This window comes from Gossypium hirsutum, chromosome D02, assembly GCF_007990345.1.
Source record: "Gossypium hirsutum isolate 1008001.06 chromosome D02, Gossypium_hirsutum_v2.1, whole genome shotgun sequence".
NCBI classification, from domain to species: Eukaryota; Viridiplantae; Streptophyta; class Magnoliopsida; order Malvales; family Malvaceae; genus Gossypium; species Gossypium hirsutum.
Genome location: NC_053438.1, coordinates 66,931,556 through 66,948,827, shown reverse-complemented (window position 1 = coordinate 66,948,827; position 17,272 = coordinate 66,931,556). Strand labels below are relative to the sequence as shown.

The 17,272-nt window shown below is 30.6% G+C and overlaps 3 protein-coding genes across 4 annotated transcripts; 2 read left to right on the top strand and 1 right to left on the bottom strand.

The window, feature by feature from the left end:
* The first annotated feature begins 413 nt into the window (after positions 1 to 413).
* LOC107909031 (porphobilinogen deaminase, chloroplastic) lies at positions 414 to 3,320 on the top strand. Its single transcript, XM_016836396.2, has 5 exons — positions 414 to 883; positions 1,513 to 1,918; positions 2,224 to 2,430; positions 2,650 to 2,827; positions 2,956 to 3,320. The coding sequence occupies exons 1-5, from the start codon at positions 657 to 659 to the stop codon at positions 3,066 to 3,068; spliced, it is 1,131 nt and encodes a 376-aa protein (XP_016691885.1). The 5' UTR covers positions 414 to 656; the 3' UTR covers positions 3,069 to 3,320.
* A 338-nt stretch (positions 3,321 to 3,658) lies between these two features.
* Positions 3,659 to 5,977, bottom strand: LOC107909032 (uncharacterized). 2 transcript variants are annotated; one of them, XM_016836397.2, is made up of 4 exons: positions 5,816 to 5,977; positions 5,619 to 5,713; positions 5,338 to 5,504; positions 3,659 to 4,645 (listed from the first exon to the last, which is right to left on the bottom strand). In XM_016836397.2, exons 1-4 carry the CDS (start codon positions 5,843 to 5,845, stop codon positions 3,909 to 3,911), a joined length of 1,029 nt encoding a protein of 342 aa, XP_016691886.1. In that variant the 5' UTR covers positions 5,846 to 5,977; the 3' UTR covers positions 3,659 to 3,908. The 2 variants fall into 2 exon arrangements, with proteins under 2 accessions (XP_016691886.1, XP_040944984.1); XM_041089050.1 differs by having other exon boundaries at positions 5,443 to 5,504; positions 5,816 to 5,951.
* A 7,508-nt stretch (positions 5,978 to 13,485) lies between these two features.
* On the top strand, positions 13,486 to 14,972 carry LOC107909033 (uncharacterized protein At5g23160). Its single transcript, XM_016836398.2, has 2 exons — positions 13,486 to 14,145; positions 14,258 to 14,972. The coding sequence occupies exons 1-2, from the start codon at positions 13,714 to 13,716 to the stop codon at positions 14,744 to 14,746; spliced, it is 921 nt and encodes a 306-aa protein (XP_016691887.2). The 5' UTR covers positions 13,486 to 13,713; the 3' UTR covers positions 14,747 to 14,972.
* The last annotated feature ends 2,300 nt before the right edge of the window (positions 14,973 to 17,272 follow it).

Sequence of the window (17,272 nt, the reverse complement as noted above, 5' to 3'; positions counted from 1 at the left end):
TTAACCATTAACCTTTAAAAAAGAGTTAAATTATTTTTCTTTAACGGAAATGATGTTTGAAATGTTTTTTATAATAATTTTGACGTTGCAACTCTCATAACAATACATATTATTTCATGCTGACATAATATTATTTGTTTTACATGTCATGTCAATAATTAATTTAAAAATTATAAAATATTTACAAATAAAAAAACTAAAAAAAAGGCATGAATTAGAAGTGGATTGTAATACGAGTTGTCATATTTAAAAATTTAATGTTTTAGTTATTATTACCATTAAAAACATTAAATTGACTTTCTCTAAAAATTGATGTCAAATTTGACTATTTTTAAAAGGTTGAAAACTAAATTGATAAAAAAAATATAAATTTTAGGATTAAATTTATCATTATGCGATTAATTTTTAAGCTTAGGCGAAGCTAGGATAGGCGGCCGTAGGGGATCAAAACCATTGTAATCCTAATATCCTATCCAGTATCTGCTCTCACCCAACTCAACTCAACTCTTTTTTCTTTTAATATAACAGACAAATAACAAACAGCAGTCCCTTCAAAGCCAATTCAATCTTTCCCTTTTGCTTTCAACTTCTTCTTCTTCTCCTCCTCCTCCTCCTCCTCCTCTCTCCCTCCCTTCTATCGAATTCTCAAGCTTCCAATGGAGACGTTAGCTTCTTCTTCTCTTTGTACGACCCACGGCGGCGGCGCTGGTGGCGGATTACTCAATTTTTGTCGCGGTGGCTCCGTCTCTGTTCTTGGCTTCCCCCTTCAACATCTCAAGATTCAATCCCTTCCCGATTCGAAGAAAAAGCAGGGTTTTGGGGTCATAAAAGCTTCTGTTGCTAAGACAGAAGTTGCACTTGTCAGAATAGGCACTAGAGGAAGGTATGGTCTTTGACTTTTGCCTTTGTCATGAAATCTGAATTTATATTGCTTAGTAATGTGGATCATTGGTGCCCTTGGTTGTTGAACTATGATGGGTTTGAATTATAGTACTGGAAAGTGATCTTAAGTTCTAATGTGTTCGAGTAATGGGTTTTTGGATTTAATTTGGTATACATGTAAAATCTGGCTCTGATTTTGCTTATTCTGTAAATTAATATTCAGATTTGCGTTTTCTTAAATATATAGTCTTATAAATGCATGCTTCCTCCTTAAATTTCAATCTGATGTGTAAATGTAGGCTCGATTCTGATTCATTCCCTTAGTCGTTGAGGTTTTTGTTATTGATGAACAATTGCCAGTTTAAAATACTTGGCGAGTGAATTGATATAGCCTGTCTTTCATTGGGCTAAAATATATGATTTTGAGATCACTAGAATTCATTTCCGGGAAAATTTCATGACAATTTAGGGACTTGCTTGTAGAAGAAATGTACTTCTCTCAATTATTTCATACTAATGTGTGACCTTGGATAACCATTGTACTTTTTTATCCATCAGTTCTAACTTGATTACGGGTCTTTCCTCTTGAATTTCTTCTGGCTGTTTACACCTTTTCCATGTGTAGGACAGCCCATTAGCACTCGCGCAAGCTCACGAGACACGTGACAAGCTCATGGCTTCCCATCCGGAACTAGCTGAAGAAGGGGCTATCAAAATTGTTGTAATAAAAACAACTGGTGATAAAATACTGAGTCAGCCACTTGCAGATATTGGTGGAAAGGGCTTGTTCACAAAAGAAATAGATGAGGCTTTGATAAATGGTGATATTGACATTGCTGTCCACTCAATGAAAGACGTTCCTACTTATTTACCGGAGAAGACGATTCTACCATGCAACCTTCCGCGTGAGGATGTTCGTGATGCATTTATATCCTTAAGTGCATCTTCCTTGGCTGAACTACCTGCTGGGAGTGTTATTGGCACTGCATCTCTAAGAAGAAAGTCACAAATACTCTACAGATATCCATCACTCAAGGCAAGTTACTTTGCTATGTCATGATATTATATTTGTAGATGAATTAGCAGAGTCATTTACAAGACTATTTGTTGGAATATAACTTTTCATCTGTGGGTGGTCTTATATCAGGTCACTGACCATTGACTTGAACTGTAAATCTAACTGTTTCTAAATAGTAGGAGTTACCGGTTCTGCATTGAATTTCAAATTCCATTGTTGCAGCTGTAATGAACAGAGCATACTGTCTTAGAATTCAAACATACAGAATTGCTCCGTTATTTCTCTATTTTGAATTAGTTATAACTTTCTATGCAATTTTGTAGGTGGAGGATAATTTCCGGGGCAATGTACAGACACGATTAAGAAAACTTAATGAAGGAGTGGTCCAAGCAACTTTATTGGCATTAGCTGGACTTAGACGCTTGAGCATGACTGAAAATGTTACTTCTGTTCTTCCAATTGATGAAATGCTTCCAGCTGTTGCGCAGGGGGCTATTGGAATTGCATGTCGAAGCAATGATGAAAAAAGGGTATGTTTTGCTTTTGTTGGTTTGGAATTTGGATGCTTATATAAAGTATCATTGTAGACAACAGAATAAGCGCTGGATGTCTCTGTGAATTGAAGTTTCTCCATTGATTTATGTGTTCCATATCTGATGTAATCTTGACAAATTTTATTTGTATCCTTGAAAACTATTTTGATCTCCTATTGCTTTTCTACCATTGATTTGGTTGGTCCTGATATATAGGCTAATTACCTAGCTTCATTAAATCACGAGGAAACACGATTGGCAGTTACATGTGAGAGGGCCTTTCTAGAGACATTGGACGGATCTTGCCGTACTCCAATCGCTGGCTATGCTTCAAAAGACGAGGATGGTAATTGCATATTTAAAGGATTGGTAGCTTCTCCTGATGGAACACGTGGTATGATCATCGCACTCTTATCATTTCTAGATTTTCTAAACTTATAATTAACTTCATCTTCCTATGAGAATGCTTGTTTCTTTCTCCTTTTAACTCTATCATTTCTTCTCCATATATATCCATTTCAGTGCTTGAAACATCTAGAAAAGGTCCATATGCTTTTGAAGACATGGTTATGATGGGGAAGGATGCTGGCAAAGAACTCCTTTCTCGGGCAGGTCCAGGCTTCTTTGATTTTTGAGTAATTTAACAATAATGAGGGCTAAAAGTTGAAAGCCCAAGGCTTCTGGTTTAACTTTTAGGGTTTGTGTCCATCAATCTTCATTCATTCTCTTGAGCCTTTGATTGTTGTAATTCCGGGTTAGCTATTGTATGATTAATTCTCAACTAGATCATTTTTTTTGATGAGTTGTGATAGAAGGTTAGAATTTTTTTTTTAACTCTATTGTAATTGTATTATCCTTTTTTTTTAAGTGAATGATTTAACCCTTTATTATAAGTATTAATAATCACATTATTATATCATTTTCACATTAAAACTTTACATTTTTATTAATACAAGTATAGTACAATAAATAAGTAATAAAAATATATTTTCTAAATAATTAATTAACAATCGAACTAAATTAATGCTACAATAGATATTTAAGCAAGAGGAGCATTTATAATAGCAAAAAAAATATAAAAACCATATAAATTTTTAATTGAACAAATAGTTACCCTTAATAAATTGATTTTTTTTATGCAACATTAGAGGTAAAGGGTATACGATTCAAACTCTTACCAAATGAGTGTCTAATCATCACTTGATGCAATAAGTTAATTATTAGCTTTCACTCAAAAAGATCAGAGTTTCATTCAATGTAAAACAATGACAAGAAACATAGTTTTATTACATTCAATGTCTGAACTAAGTCATTTTCAGTCTGAATGTATACCAAAAAAAAGGATTATTTCCCTCATTTTCTTTCATGACTATTTCATCCTAACTGAATGCATAGAATGTGTGTTACAATCTACACTGACTGGCCATAATTTTAGTTGTCAATACCTTTGCTCCATGAATGTAGCTCCATCTCTTTCAATCCTCGTCTTTGTCCACAGAATAATACCATAATGGTCTTTGCAACAGCACTTCTTCATCACAGAGTGCTTTAGTAGCCACCAAAACAAGAGTCTTCAAAACAGGACCATCTGAGTCCGAGTCATCTAACCAACTATTTCTTGAACTCCCTCTAAACCAAGAGCTGCCTAATCTCCTCACTTTTTGTTCTTCTGCATTACCAAATGATATGTTTGGAATATAAATTCTCAAGTCTTTTTCAGTCAGTGGGAAGTCATAAGGGCAAACCATCACATTTGGCACAGTTTCTTCAGTAGGGTGATTGGCGACATGGGCAAACGCTAAAGGGTTTCTACGCTCCAAAGCATTGTTTTCCAAAGCCTTACCAAGCATTGTCTCATCCGTGTCGGGCCTTGTATCTTGCATTGTTGAGCTATCCCATATTTCACGTGTTTCACCCCCATACCCCCAAGGTTGAGCATCGATGACAATCCCATCATATCTTGTGATCAAATATCTGTTTCGAGCATCAACTCTAGGGTATCCAGGAATATATCGGTAATAAGATGGAGTGTATATAACACCAGGGTAAATGGCAATTACAGCACCAACATTAGCTTCACCATTCAAATACAAACCTTGGCTGGCTTCATTGTGGGGTATTTGAGATGGTTTGACATCAAGCGAGTAGCCAATGGAATCCTTCAACCTCAGTGAGAGTTCAGCACGTTTTATTGGTCTTGTCATGGGAACAGCTGCACTGAAAAATCGCCAATAGTTAGGACTGAGAAAGAAATTAGCAGAGGCAGGGTCTTCCATTCATCTCTAGTGTATTACTTATGCAAAGTAAAAACTAGAGAGAAAAAGCATATATGACTAAAAAAAAAGTCGAACAATGGATCAAATGATCCATATTCCAACTACTTCTTGCACTTATTTCATTCCTGTACAGATCTATGATAAATTTAGCAACAAAATAAAGTTCGGTTAAACTGTCCATACTCCATATTATCATACATATAAAGGCAACCATCTTTTCAAAATAGCTAAAGTACACCAATGTTTAATGTAATTACTTTGCACATATAAAAATGATCTTATCTCCAAAGTAAAAAAGCATAGAAATGGTTCCTCTATGAGCATACGCTCCAATCTCATAACACAGTTAAGGCAGCCAAGCCAAAAATCACATAGCAACCGAATCAAGTAACGAAGGCCTAAAACTACTTCACATTTAAGTTCCAAAACCAAAGTGATCGCATTAAATTGGCAATACAATAAGATGTAGACCATGACAAGCTAATACAAAAACAATGAAACCCCAATTTCCTTGACAATGTAATTTAATCAAACAATATAGTAAGAAAGCTGAGGGGCCTAAACATTTAAATATACCAAACATCCCATAGATGATTCATTAAACAAAGTAAACTAGAAATTTACTCACCACTGCCAGGAAGAAGGATTTCATCCATAACAGTGCAAAAGTTTTTAATTTGAAAATGAACATTTTCCTGCACTTGCATTTGTTGGTCAGTAAAAGAGGCCTTACTAGCCATGTCGATAATCTCCTCGGCATCGGCCTCATCGGCATTCTTTCCTAGACGATTGTAACTACACATTGCACAAGCAACAATATCAAGCAATCAAAGAAGTCAAAGGGATTAGACACTAAAGCAAAGATAATGAATGATAAAAAAGGAGTGTAGGTATTGAAGATCATCAAACCTGGTATACATGAAGAGGAGATTGATATCGTCTTCAAATTGGAGTTTCCTTCTGTACCTAGCAAAAGTGGGGCTTTTTGCAAGGATTCTAACAGCCTGGAATATCAATAGAAAAATGGGCAACTTTGAATCAACATTACCTAATTTTACAAATGAAAAAAATGATCGAGAAGAAAAAAACAAAAAAACGGAACTTACATCTTGGAATTTGTTGAAAAGAAAAGCCATTTGAGCAAGCTAGCTGAAAACAAAACTCCCACTTAATGGTTTAATGCCCTTTGTTTTTCGATCAGAGACGCTAAAGCTGAAGAAAGAAGAAATTGGGCAAGTCCTTCCTTTTACCAATATTTTGGGGCTCATGGTGCAGGCTTGTGCTTTGTTGGGGACGGGTTTTCAACTCAGATTCAAACGCCATAGCTTTTCAGATCCATTAAGAATGGATCAGCTATGTCATTGGCCCAAAGCTTTTACTCTCATTTTTCTTTTACGAAGTAACATTATAATTAAGATGGCTAATATACTAAAAATACCCCTTAAATTATTTACCTTATTCAAACAAGTCCTTATAGCATTTTTTTAGTTAAATAAGTCCCTAACCCTTTAAAATTTTTTATCATTAAATATAATAATTCTTTTAATTAATTAAAATTTTTAATTCATATTAACATAGGTTTAGATCAACCTCGTAAGGTCGAGGCTTCGAAGGTCATGATATTATAAGTTCAAGTCCTTTTATGTAAGTATTTTTTTTAACTTTGGATTTAAATTAATTTTTATAGATTTTATATAAAAATAGAAAAAGATAAAAACATTTTCATAATAGTTTTTTTATTTAGTACAAAAAAATTAATCTTTTTTCTAATTGAGTTAATATGCAATTCAATGAAGAGCTTATGCATAGCATATATAAGATTTTTATAACATTCAAAATCGTGTTTATAATAATTTTATATCATTCAAGCTAATATATTAAATAAGTCATCGAATTTTTTCCATTTTTTTAGATAAGTCCTTATACCCAAATAAGGAATTTATATTCAAATAAGCCCTTAACATTTAAGTTATCCAGAAATAGAACTCTTACTACAAATCAATATTTCATTTTGTAATACAAATAAACTACAGGGACTTCATTTAGGTACAACAAAAAAAAATTAGTTCAAGGACTCCGTTAATAGATTTAGGAGTATTCAAACTTCGGTTAAAACCGAATCAGTCGACTAAATCAGTCTAATTTGGTTAATCGATCGGTTAACTGATCTAGTTCAGCCGAAGGTCGATTAACGGTTAATTGAGTTCGAAATCGGGTAATTAACTGAACTTAATAAGTAACATTATATATTATATGTATTAAGCTATTACTAATTCGGTTAATTCGGCCAAATGAACATTATCAATTTATTTTTTTATATGTCTTATACTTGTTTTAACAAAAAAAACATATAAATTTTGGTTAACCAACTTAAACAACCGAAATATTTCGGTTCAGTTAATTTTTAAAAAAAATTAAAATATTCAATTAATACTAGATCAATTCAATTAACCATTTAAACGCCCAAAATAGCTTAGGTTAAATCTCGTGATAATTAATCAATTTATATCCACTTATAAAATGATGAATAAAATATTTAGGCAAGAAAAAAGAAAATCAAATGGCTGTTTTGTGAGCAGTTCTACTTGGCGGCTTCTTTTGGTCCTACGAGGAATTGTCCAAAATTAAGACACATTATTATGAACAAAATAAATTTAATATGATGTAATACTAATTTGATTTATTTGTTCCAAAAGCACCGCAAAGTGTCGGAAACTTTCTTATCCGACACTACAAACATATGTGGATTTGCCTTTTTCTCATTCTATCTTTTTTTTTTTAGTTATAGTAATGTCATGTTATTGGCCCCAAATCAAATTTTCATGTTTCAATTTAATCCTAATCAAAATTTTTAGTAAAATTTATCGAGTTAAGTTTTTCTATTTCTAGAGTTTGATGTGCCAAATATATTATCATACGTGTAATGTTATGTCAGCTTATTATTTACATATATTACTCACTAAAATTTCATTTAATGAATTAATGACTGGCATTTGCGTCAATACTGAAATTTCAAAAATCGAAAAATTTAGGGACTTAGAATGGTCAAATTAGAGAAAATGGAATATACATAATACATGAGTAGTAATTGAATTTAACCAAATGGATTCAATTGCTACTGTTTGGGTCAGGACTAAATTTTAAAATTTTAAAAAGTATAGGGACTAAAATTAACTAATTTGAAAAGTGTAAGAATTAAAATTGATCAAATAAAAGTATAGGAACTAAATCCATAACTTTTACAAAATATAGGGACTAACAGCAAAATTTGACAATTTCAAAATGAGGGTCAATTTTTTTATACTAATTTTGTTAAATAATTTGATTTGATTTGTTTTTTTTTTATTTAGAATTGAGCAAATATTTTACTCTCTTTTTTTTTTGTCTTTTTTAAATATGCAAGAAAATATCTAATCATATAGAAAATATTAAAGCGTATATTCCACATCATAGCATGTTTTAAAAAGTAAAAAAAATAAATCCAACAAAAACATTTAGTATAAATATTTTTTATAAAATTTAACCAAAAATCATCCGATATTGATTGGTAATTAATTAAAATAATTATTATATAATATTCTTCTAAATAACAAAACAAGACTTAAAATATTTTTTTATTATTTAAATCTGTAATTAAGAAAAAGTGAGTTTTGGTGTAAAATTTAGTTGGCTAATTTGTAATTGCTTCCGGTGATGGAGGAAGTGGGTTTGGAAAATGGGAAGGGACAAACAAAAAGGAGTTGCATAACTGATACAAGGACAAGAGGTGGTGCCAAAACTGTTACTATATAATATTTCATTCATTTCTGAGCCTAACCTAAGCCGCCCCAAACAACTAACCATAAAACCCCGCAGCTTGCCATCATCATGGTTATCGCCACATAGTTTTGGTGGTGTGAAAGTCATTTAAGGCATAATGATTTTTTTTTTTTAATTTTATAAACAAAAATTATTTTAATTTTTTATCACTTTTACTTATTGAATTTATATTAATACAAATTTCAATGTATTAACTTTGCTGGTGTATATAATTAATTATGCCTTTAAAATATTAAAAATATTTCTTTTATAATTCTTAACAATTTAAATAATTTTTATTTTTAAAATTATTTTTATATATTTTTAAATTTTTAAAAATTAATTAATCACTGACGTGGCAAACATGCCACGTCAACAAAGTTAACAAATGTTAACTTTTCTATCCATTTTGGAGTACATGGACAAGCATCGTAAGTTTAAAGGCAAAAATTTAGATGGAAGGCTAAAATAAATTTCTTTTTTTATAAAGTTAGAGGGTTAAATAAATCATTATGCCTTAAATTAATTTAAATGAAAAAAATAGTATGAGCTTTTTTATATTTGGTAATTATATTAGATTTTATTTAAATAAAAAATTGAATTGGACTTTTATTAAAATATTATGAAAATAATTATTATTTACTAAATCAATATGAGTCTCAAATTATTTACCAAAATATTATAGTTTTGAACAATAACTTGAATTTTTATATATTTTTATATGATTGGTGACCATTTGAAATCTTAAAGTGAGAAAGATTTTATATTTTAACATACTATCAAATTTACTAAAATAATTTTCATTTCATATTATTTTGATAAATAATTTGTTTTTATAATATTTAGGTAAAAAAAACTCACGGGTGTTAAAATTTTTTAATATATTTTTTAAAAATTTTATTTAAAATGTATTATTTTCTACCCAATAAATAATAATAATTAAATGAAAAAATTAGGACATTTTAGTTTCATGTATAAACTTTGAATTTTTTTTTTACGATTTTGGGGTCAGAATTTTATTTTTTAAATTTGGGGTCAGATATTTAAACTTCAAAGATTTGTGTAATTGTCAACCATGATATATTGACATTAAAAATATTCTATTAATTAATCAACTAGTAATCTTCATACGAAGTTCATGAACCCACGCTTTTGACTTGACTAATCATGCATAATATTTTACAAAATAAAATAATTACATGTCTGAAAATGTAAATAAGTTCAGACAAAAAAGAAGTTTCCAAAGAAAAAAAAATTGTAGAAATTTTACGATATCTATATAAGAATTTGTTTTTAAAATCCCCATATTAACACTATCATATATATACGCCGATTGAATCTTAGTTCGACTGGTATTAGTATTATTGTCAGTGCAGGAGGACGTGAGTTTCAAGTTTGACTTTTGGGGTCATCTAGAGATGCGACCGCCTAGGGCCTAAGGCTGAAACTTGAAAGGGGTCCAAAATATTGTTTTCCAATTTTTTAAGAGGCTTAAAAGTTATTATTTTTTAACTTTTAAAGGTCAAAAAAAAAAACAATCAACTTTCAAGGGGCCAAAAAAAATTTTATTTTAGCTTTTACGGGCCCACAAATTATTTTTATCAGGTTTTAAGGGACCTAAAAATATTTTTCTCCAACTTTTAAGAAACATAAAACCCCGTTTTATTGTTTTGCCTAGAACTCTAAAAATGTCAAGAATGGGCTTGGTGGGTTCAAACGCATTATCCTCTTATTTAAGGGTTCGGGAGAAGCTATGGGTAATTTTAAGCATTATATCAAAAAGAACAAAAATTCATACATTTAAATTGATTGGTGAAAAGCTTAGGCTTCCTTAGATTTTATTTTCATTTTCTTTAACATGAAAAATATTGAAGATAATTGAAAGTTTTAAAAAATATAAATACAAATAAAAATATGTGAAAATTAAAAAAATAATTAAAATATTTTTTTCCATTGTTTTCATTAAAAATGTTTTATAAAACTAGTAAAATAATTGACATTGGTACAAACTGAGAAAAATATTTTCTTCAACAATTTTTAAATATCAAATCTATTATCTTAGTTCAAATCCATTTAAGTATAAAATCATTGTTATATTATTTCTCATGTTTTTATTATAGGAAATTAAATATCCAACATGTTTTCATTGTTGAAAAAAAGATTGTTTTTATTTTTATTCACTAAACATTATTTTTCAATTTTTTTTAAAAAAATATAAAATAAAATAATATTTTTAGAGCCTAAAGAATGCTTAATTAATTCAACCCTTCAACTCAATTCTTATCCGCCTAACTCAAATGAGATGAATAATTAAATAGATTAATCGGCATGCATGTCATCTTGAGGGTTCTTCCAAGAGATAAAAATTTAATGAAAAAAATCGAATATAAACACTTTAGATACAATACTTCCACCATTGAGTGGCGGATCAGCTTCCCTCAACATGTTTTACTATTGTAGTCAAGATTTATTTGTGGACTTGTAATTTCTTTAAAGCTTCATGTAATATATATATATATAGTTAAAGTAAAATCGTAATGGTTTTTGGTATCATATTTAGGCCACTCTTAATAATCTATCACATGGGTATTGGCTTCTAAAGGAAGAGGAAAGGCACCTAGCTACTATGCATTAAATTTCATATTTTTTAACATTTACATAATTATATAATAATCATAAATTTTAAAAAACAAAATAAGATACAAATCACAATATAAACAAACATTATACGCATACAAGACATCTTAAGTTCATATATAACGCATTATTAATATGTCAAAATTATAAATATATAATATTTAATTAATTAAAGAGGTATAAGTAATTAAATTAGAAGAAAAAAATTTGCGTAAGGAATGGCTTACATTAGGAAGATCCTATAAACTAAGATTTGTAGACGTCAATAAAATTTTGCCACATCATCAAATTTTAAAGACATGAAATTGTTATTAGACACTCATGTATAGAGAAATTATTTTATAGACCCTTCTCACCACACCATTCATGATCTATTTCCAATTATTTAATGATATTTCAACAATTTTTTTCATGTCATTGACTCATAATTTTGATAATTTTTTTTACCCTGAACCCCAAATCCTAAATTTAATACCTAAAACTTCAAACCTTAAATCCAAACTCTGAACTCCTAGCCCATAACTCCAAACTCCTGAATCTCAAACCTGAACCTTGAACCTCAAGGTTTGAGGTTTGAGGTTTAGGGTTTGGGATAAAATAATTATCAAAATTATGTGTCAATGATATGAAAAAAATTGTACAAAAATTTCTATTTTTTTCAATTTGGTTGCACAAAAATAAAAAGAATATTAACTTACGGAAAAAAATAAAATGATTAAAATTTGTAAAAGAATAAAACATGTTTGTTTATAATTTAAAAAATTAATTATTTTAAGTAATTTAACTAAAATTAAATTAAGTTGAATAATATATTAGATATAGATGAGTGTATAATAATATTTTGTTATTTCTTAAAATTTAATGATGTGGCACTATTTTATTAACGTCTAAAAACGATACTTTTTTAAAAATCATCATAATATAATTTATTCCCTACCTTTATTTTTAATAAAATACTTTGCAAAATTGTTGGCAACAAAAGGCATTTCATCGCCATCACTCTCGCTTTTTAGACGTGGGAACAACTTCAACTTCACGACTACTTTCACATTTGTTGATGTACGTCAACAAAGTGAGATGACATTGAGGTAAAATAGAGATTAAAGTACAAAAAAAATTGTATTAAAATGAATTAAATTAAAATTTGAACTTTTAAGAGGAGCCAACATTGGGATTTTTTTATTTAACAAATAGACTAATGGGAATTAAATTAAATTATTAATATTTAAGAGGGATTAAAGTTGAAATTGGGAAAACACCCCAAATTAAGCCTTTTACTAAATTTATCACATTTTGATTTTCCATGGTCAAATTTTTTAACTTTGATCTCTTATTTTTAAATTTTATTATGAATAAAAAAGTGAAGAAAATAGGGTAAACTATAAAAATAGTCATTTTTGTTTGCCTCAGATTATATTTTAGTCACTTATGTTTGAAATGTTATGTTTTAGTCACTTACGTTATCGTTTTGTTACAAAGTGGTCACTCTACCGTTAAACTTCGTTACCTCTCTAACGACAGTCTGACGTGACAGTCCAAATGGGTTTTAAATGCCAACTTGGATATCTAGTTGTTGGGATGAAATAGGTTTTAATTAAATAAATTTAATTTGGATTGCCATGTAGTACATCCAAGTTGACATTTAAAACCTATTTGGACTGTCACATAGGATCGTCGCTAGGGAGGTAACGGAGCTTAACGGTAGAGTGACTACTTTGTAACAAAATGATAACGTAAGTGACTAAAACGTAACATTTCAAACGTAAGTGACTAAAATGTAAAAATAAAAATGACTATTTTTATAATTTACCAAAAAGATATTATAAAATTTTCAATATAACAGTTTTTAATATTTTTTTAAAGATTTTAGCTAATTATAATATTTAAAAAAAATTAAAGTTATAAGCTCCAATTAAAATTGGTTATTTCACATGAACTCAACTCAAACTAATTAATTATTTAAAATAATTTAAGAAGAAATTTATGCATGAATTATATACGATGCCAATGCAATCAATGACGAAATTAACCAACATTTTCATTTTACTTTTACAAGCTACTTCCTATAATTTGGTAAGAAATGAACTTCTCAAAAAACTTCCTACATATATTTCACAAATTCCTTGTTAAAATTAATAAAAAATAAAATTACAATTTTATTATCCTACATGTTAAAATTACAATCTTAAAATTATCCGAATTGTAAACCATAGAGTTAAAACTTAAAAAATTCTGCTGTCTGAATATTAAATACTTTATGCTCGTTGATATCGATGGCAATAAAATAATAATTATTTTAAAAATTTGTATTATTAAAAAAATCAACATGGCATTTGTAATTGTTTTAGTGCAGAATGGAAAGCTGGCAATAGTAGTACGTAGAATTGGTGAAAGCTTGGACAAGGTGAAAACGTGTAAGAACAACGTCTTTCGACGGTTAAGTCCAACACTTCTCTTCCAAATCAAACCTAAATTTCTCATCATAAACTTAAACTAATCATATTTATTAAATATATGTTTTATTTTTTATTTGAATATTTTATTAAAAACAATAGAATAGTAGCCAATAATGTTTTATTTAGTTATAGCGACAGAGGGCCAAGACCGTTCCATTTGGGTATTCAAAGTCCTCCATGCCGACTCCATCTCCTCTATGTCTTCCATGGCGGAACCCCAAAAGAAAACCCACAAAACCAGTCGCTTTCTAGCTTGTTTTGGGTTTTCATGCAAGAAAACCCCACCGAAAAAGCCCATCCAAACCGGTAGCAAAAACACACCGTCGCTCTCTTTCCCGATGCTTTGTTTTAGACCCGGGAAGTCCCGGACCAAAACCGTTCCCGTCGATAACTCCGACAAGACGGACACCGGCGGCGAAAACCATACACCGTCGAAGCTGAGCAAGAAGAAATCGTATATCAAGCTTATCCCTTCACGTCAAAATTCAAAACCTGATCGGCAACTGTCGTTCCCCAATCAAGCTTCGAGAACGAGACCTAACGAGGTGCTTTTTTTTAAGCTAAATTTAGCTTTAATTACATCAGTTGCAGGCAAAAAGGCGATCCATGTCGTCTCTTACAACTTTTTGAGCCTTTTTTGTTTTTACTGCTTTGCAGGGACCTGAACCGAATATTCTCCTCGGGAACAAGAAACTTTCGGACCCGACAAGAACCGGTTCAAGCCTGCCGGGTTCACCGATAGTCAAGCCCAAAATCAACCCGAAAACACAGTCCAAGTTATCCCACACGGTTTCGTTACCGGTCCTAGAAGGCAACCAACGTGTGGGGAATCCCCGGAAACATGATCGGGTCAATTCAAAACAGCACCAACGGAAAAACAATGGGGTGATCGGAAAATTGGACTCCGCCATGGGTTTGTCCATTATAATGGTGACTTTGGTAATAATGTTAGTTTGGGGTCGATTATGTGCCATCCTTTGTACCTCGGCTTGGTTTTATTTTCGGTCTCGTTATCGAACCATTAATAACGATAACGATATTGAATCTATGGCGAATTCAAATGAATCAGATTTGAATTCCAAAGAGTACAAAAAGAAAATAGTGTTGGAAGGATTGTTGGAAAGGAATCACAGGGTTGGGTTATGAAACTTTTGTACAGGAATATTTTTTTATATTTACAATGTGCACGTTAGATGTAACTATATGTGTTTTGCTAAAGTGAACCTGTTGGCCATTTTGTGTAAACTAGAACTGAAAAAAGGGTTAATGTATTCTAGAATCATAGTTCAGTTTGGTTTAATTTATTCTACCAAGCCATGTACTCTTTGAAATTTTGTAATTTAATTTATCGAATTTTAAGTTAAATTGGTTACACATATTCAATTTTAATTTAAGCTAATTAACAATGTTATCAATTCGAGTTTAATTAAGTACCCAAGTTCGAGTCTCATTATGTATAATTACGATTTATGGGTATCTGTCCCATCATATGTGTATACCATGTGTAGGTTTTGTGCATTTGATTCCATACTATAGTTGGTTTAATATTATACTTGTATTGTATTTGTAATGCTGGAACTCTCCAAAAAAAAAGTAAAGAGATTAAATTCGTGGAATTAAAAGTAAATGGGCTAAGTTTCAAAAGTGTATAGAGTATAGGGACTGGGAGCAGAATTAAACACCTTAGTTGTTTTCCCCTTCAAATTTGGTACTTTTTTTTAATTGGGCAGTTGAGGATATCACATGATTGACATGAAGCACGTGCCGTCGACTTAGTTAATTACTACTAGGGTGATTTAGGGTGAGTTTGGATGGGTGGTGCGTTTAGCTGCGGTTAGTGTAAAAACAGCGGTGGCGGTGAGATTAGATACTGTAGCGATACTGTAGCGTGAGACAAAAAGTAAGTTAAACGCACCACACCGCAGTCAATCGCCCATCCAAACGAAACCTTAGACAATAGCTTGTGTGGCTTAAACATCGGCGGTCAGTTTCAGTTGTCTGCTTTTCCCTCACCTAACATTAGCGAGAGAATTTAAGAGACAAATAACTAAAAAAAAAAAACTATACTCCAAGAATCTATTTAAAATTTCAATTTATTTGACTAATATTTTTCTTTTCTCATCACTTATCCGCAGATAATAATAATTTATCCATTTTTTATTACAAAAGTTTAATGCAAAAACAATGGATTTGGTGTTACCAACTTCATTGTTTTTTTATTTTATGTTTCCTTTTTTTCCTCTAATAAATCACACATCAAGTAAATTTTATATTAAAATTAGAAAAAAAAATTGGGGTCGGAATTAAATTTTATTTTTACAATAATAAATATGTAATTTTATTATTTTAATAGACTACATCTTTATAATTTTTAAAGAATTAAATTAACTTTTTATCATTTTCTGAGGAGTTAAAATGTAGTCTTGTCGTTATTAATTTAAAATTTTATAAATTATAAATGGTTTAAATTAAAATTTTACTGTTTTAGAGGGACAATGGCCCAGAAACTCTTACAACATGTTTGGTTTGGTTCAATGTATTGCTAATCCCCCTCTAATCCGTTACTTTCCTAATCCCCGAAATTCTTTGTTTTGTAATCCCGGCCTTCTCCTCAGTTTACATCCGTTTTACATCTCACGCCCTAATTTTCCCTCCTAACTCGAAATCCACCTCCAGCCTCTCCCTCCCAACATCAAACAGAACCTGCGAGCGAAGTCACCTCCACCCGACTCCACCGTCTCAGGTCTCCGGCCCCATTGTTTTGGTAAGTGCTTCTTCACTGTATCTTTCCATCCTCTTTTTTACTGTTAGGAATTTTAGCTTTGATTTTTACTGGAAAATCCGGCAACTTCGGTTATTCCAACAAAACCACTCACCAGAAACCTACTAGACCTTGTAAATTTCCAGTCCACCAGAAACATACTATTAAAAGATTACTTGATCATTGCGGTTTCAGTTTCACATTTATAAATGGAACTTTTGAATTTATACTTTATTATTGTACTTTCTATTGCATTTTTAGCAATATAATTTGTGACTGAAAGCATGTAAAATAATTCCATGCCTTTCTTCTATGTTTAATATCCCCTTTTTCTCTTTTGCTCCCTTTCACTTATGGGCCTCTTCATTGCTATATGACTCATCTTTAAGACGTTGCTTTTCTCTTAATTTTATTGCCTTACTGTTTACCTTCTGGTCTGGAGTGTGAGAAAGTTATCTTATTTCCTTTCAGGAGGAGCTAGAAGGAAAATTCTTTAAAGACAGAAGACTTTTTGATTTGCAAGGTTGGTTTTGCATTTGTTTTCATGATGTTATTCTTTCAATCCATTGTCTCGAGGCTGATTAGCATTTTCATTAGATATAAGCAAAATATGCTTGATTTTAGTATAAATTCTCAAATAAAAATGAAATTAAATATTTTGCATTGTTAGGGGCAGATATTTGTTTCATTGAGCCATTTTCTTAATTTTTTTGTTGCATATGACACATAGATTCCTTTTCCATGATCTTTTAGTTCCACAATGCTAATTTTGATGGTGTCTATATAGGAAACCTACGTTGCGTGGTATAGAGACGTTTATTGCTAACTGTAAAGAAAAAGGTTTAAGGATGCGCGCATATTGAAAATATGGGGTTTGAAGATAATAGTTTAGTTAAGAAGTATGTTCAATC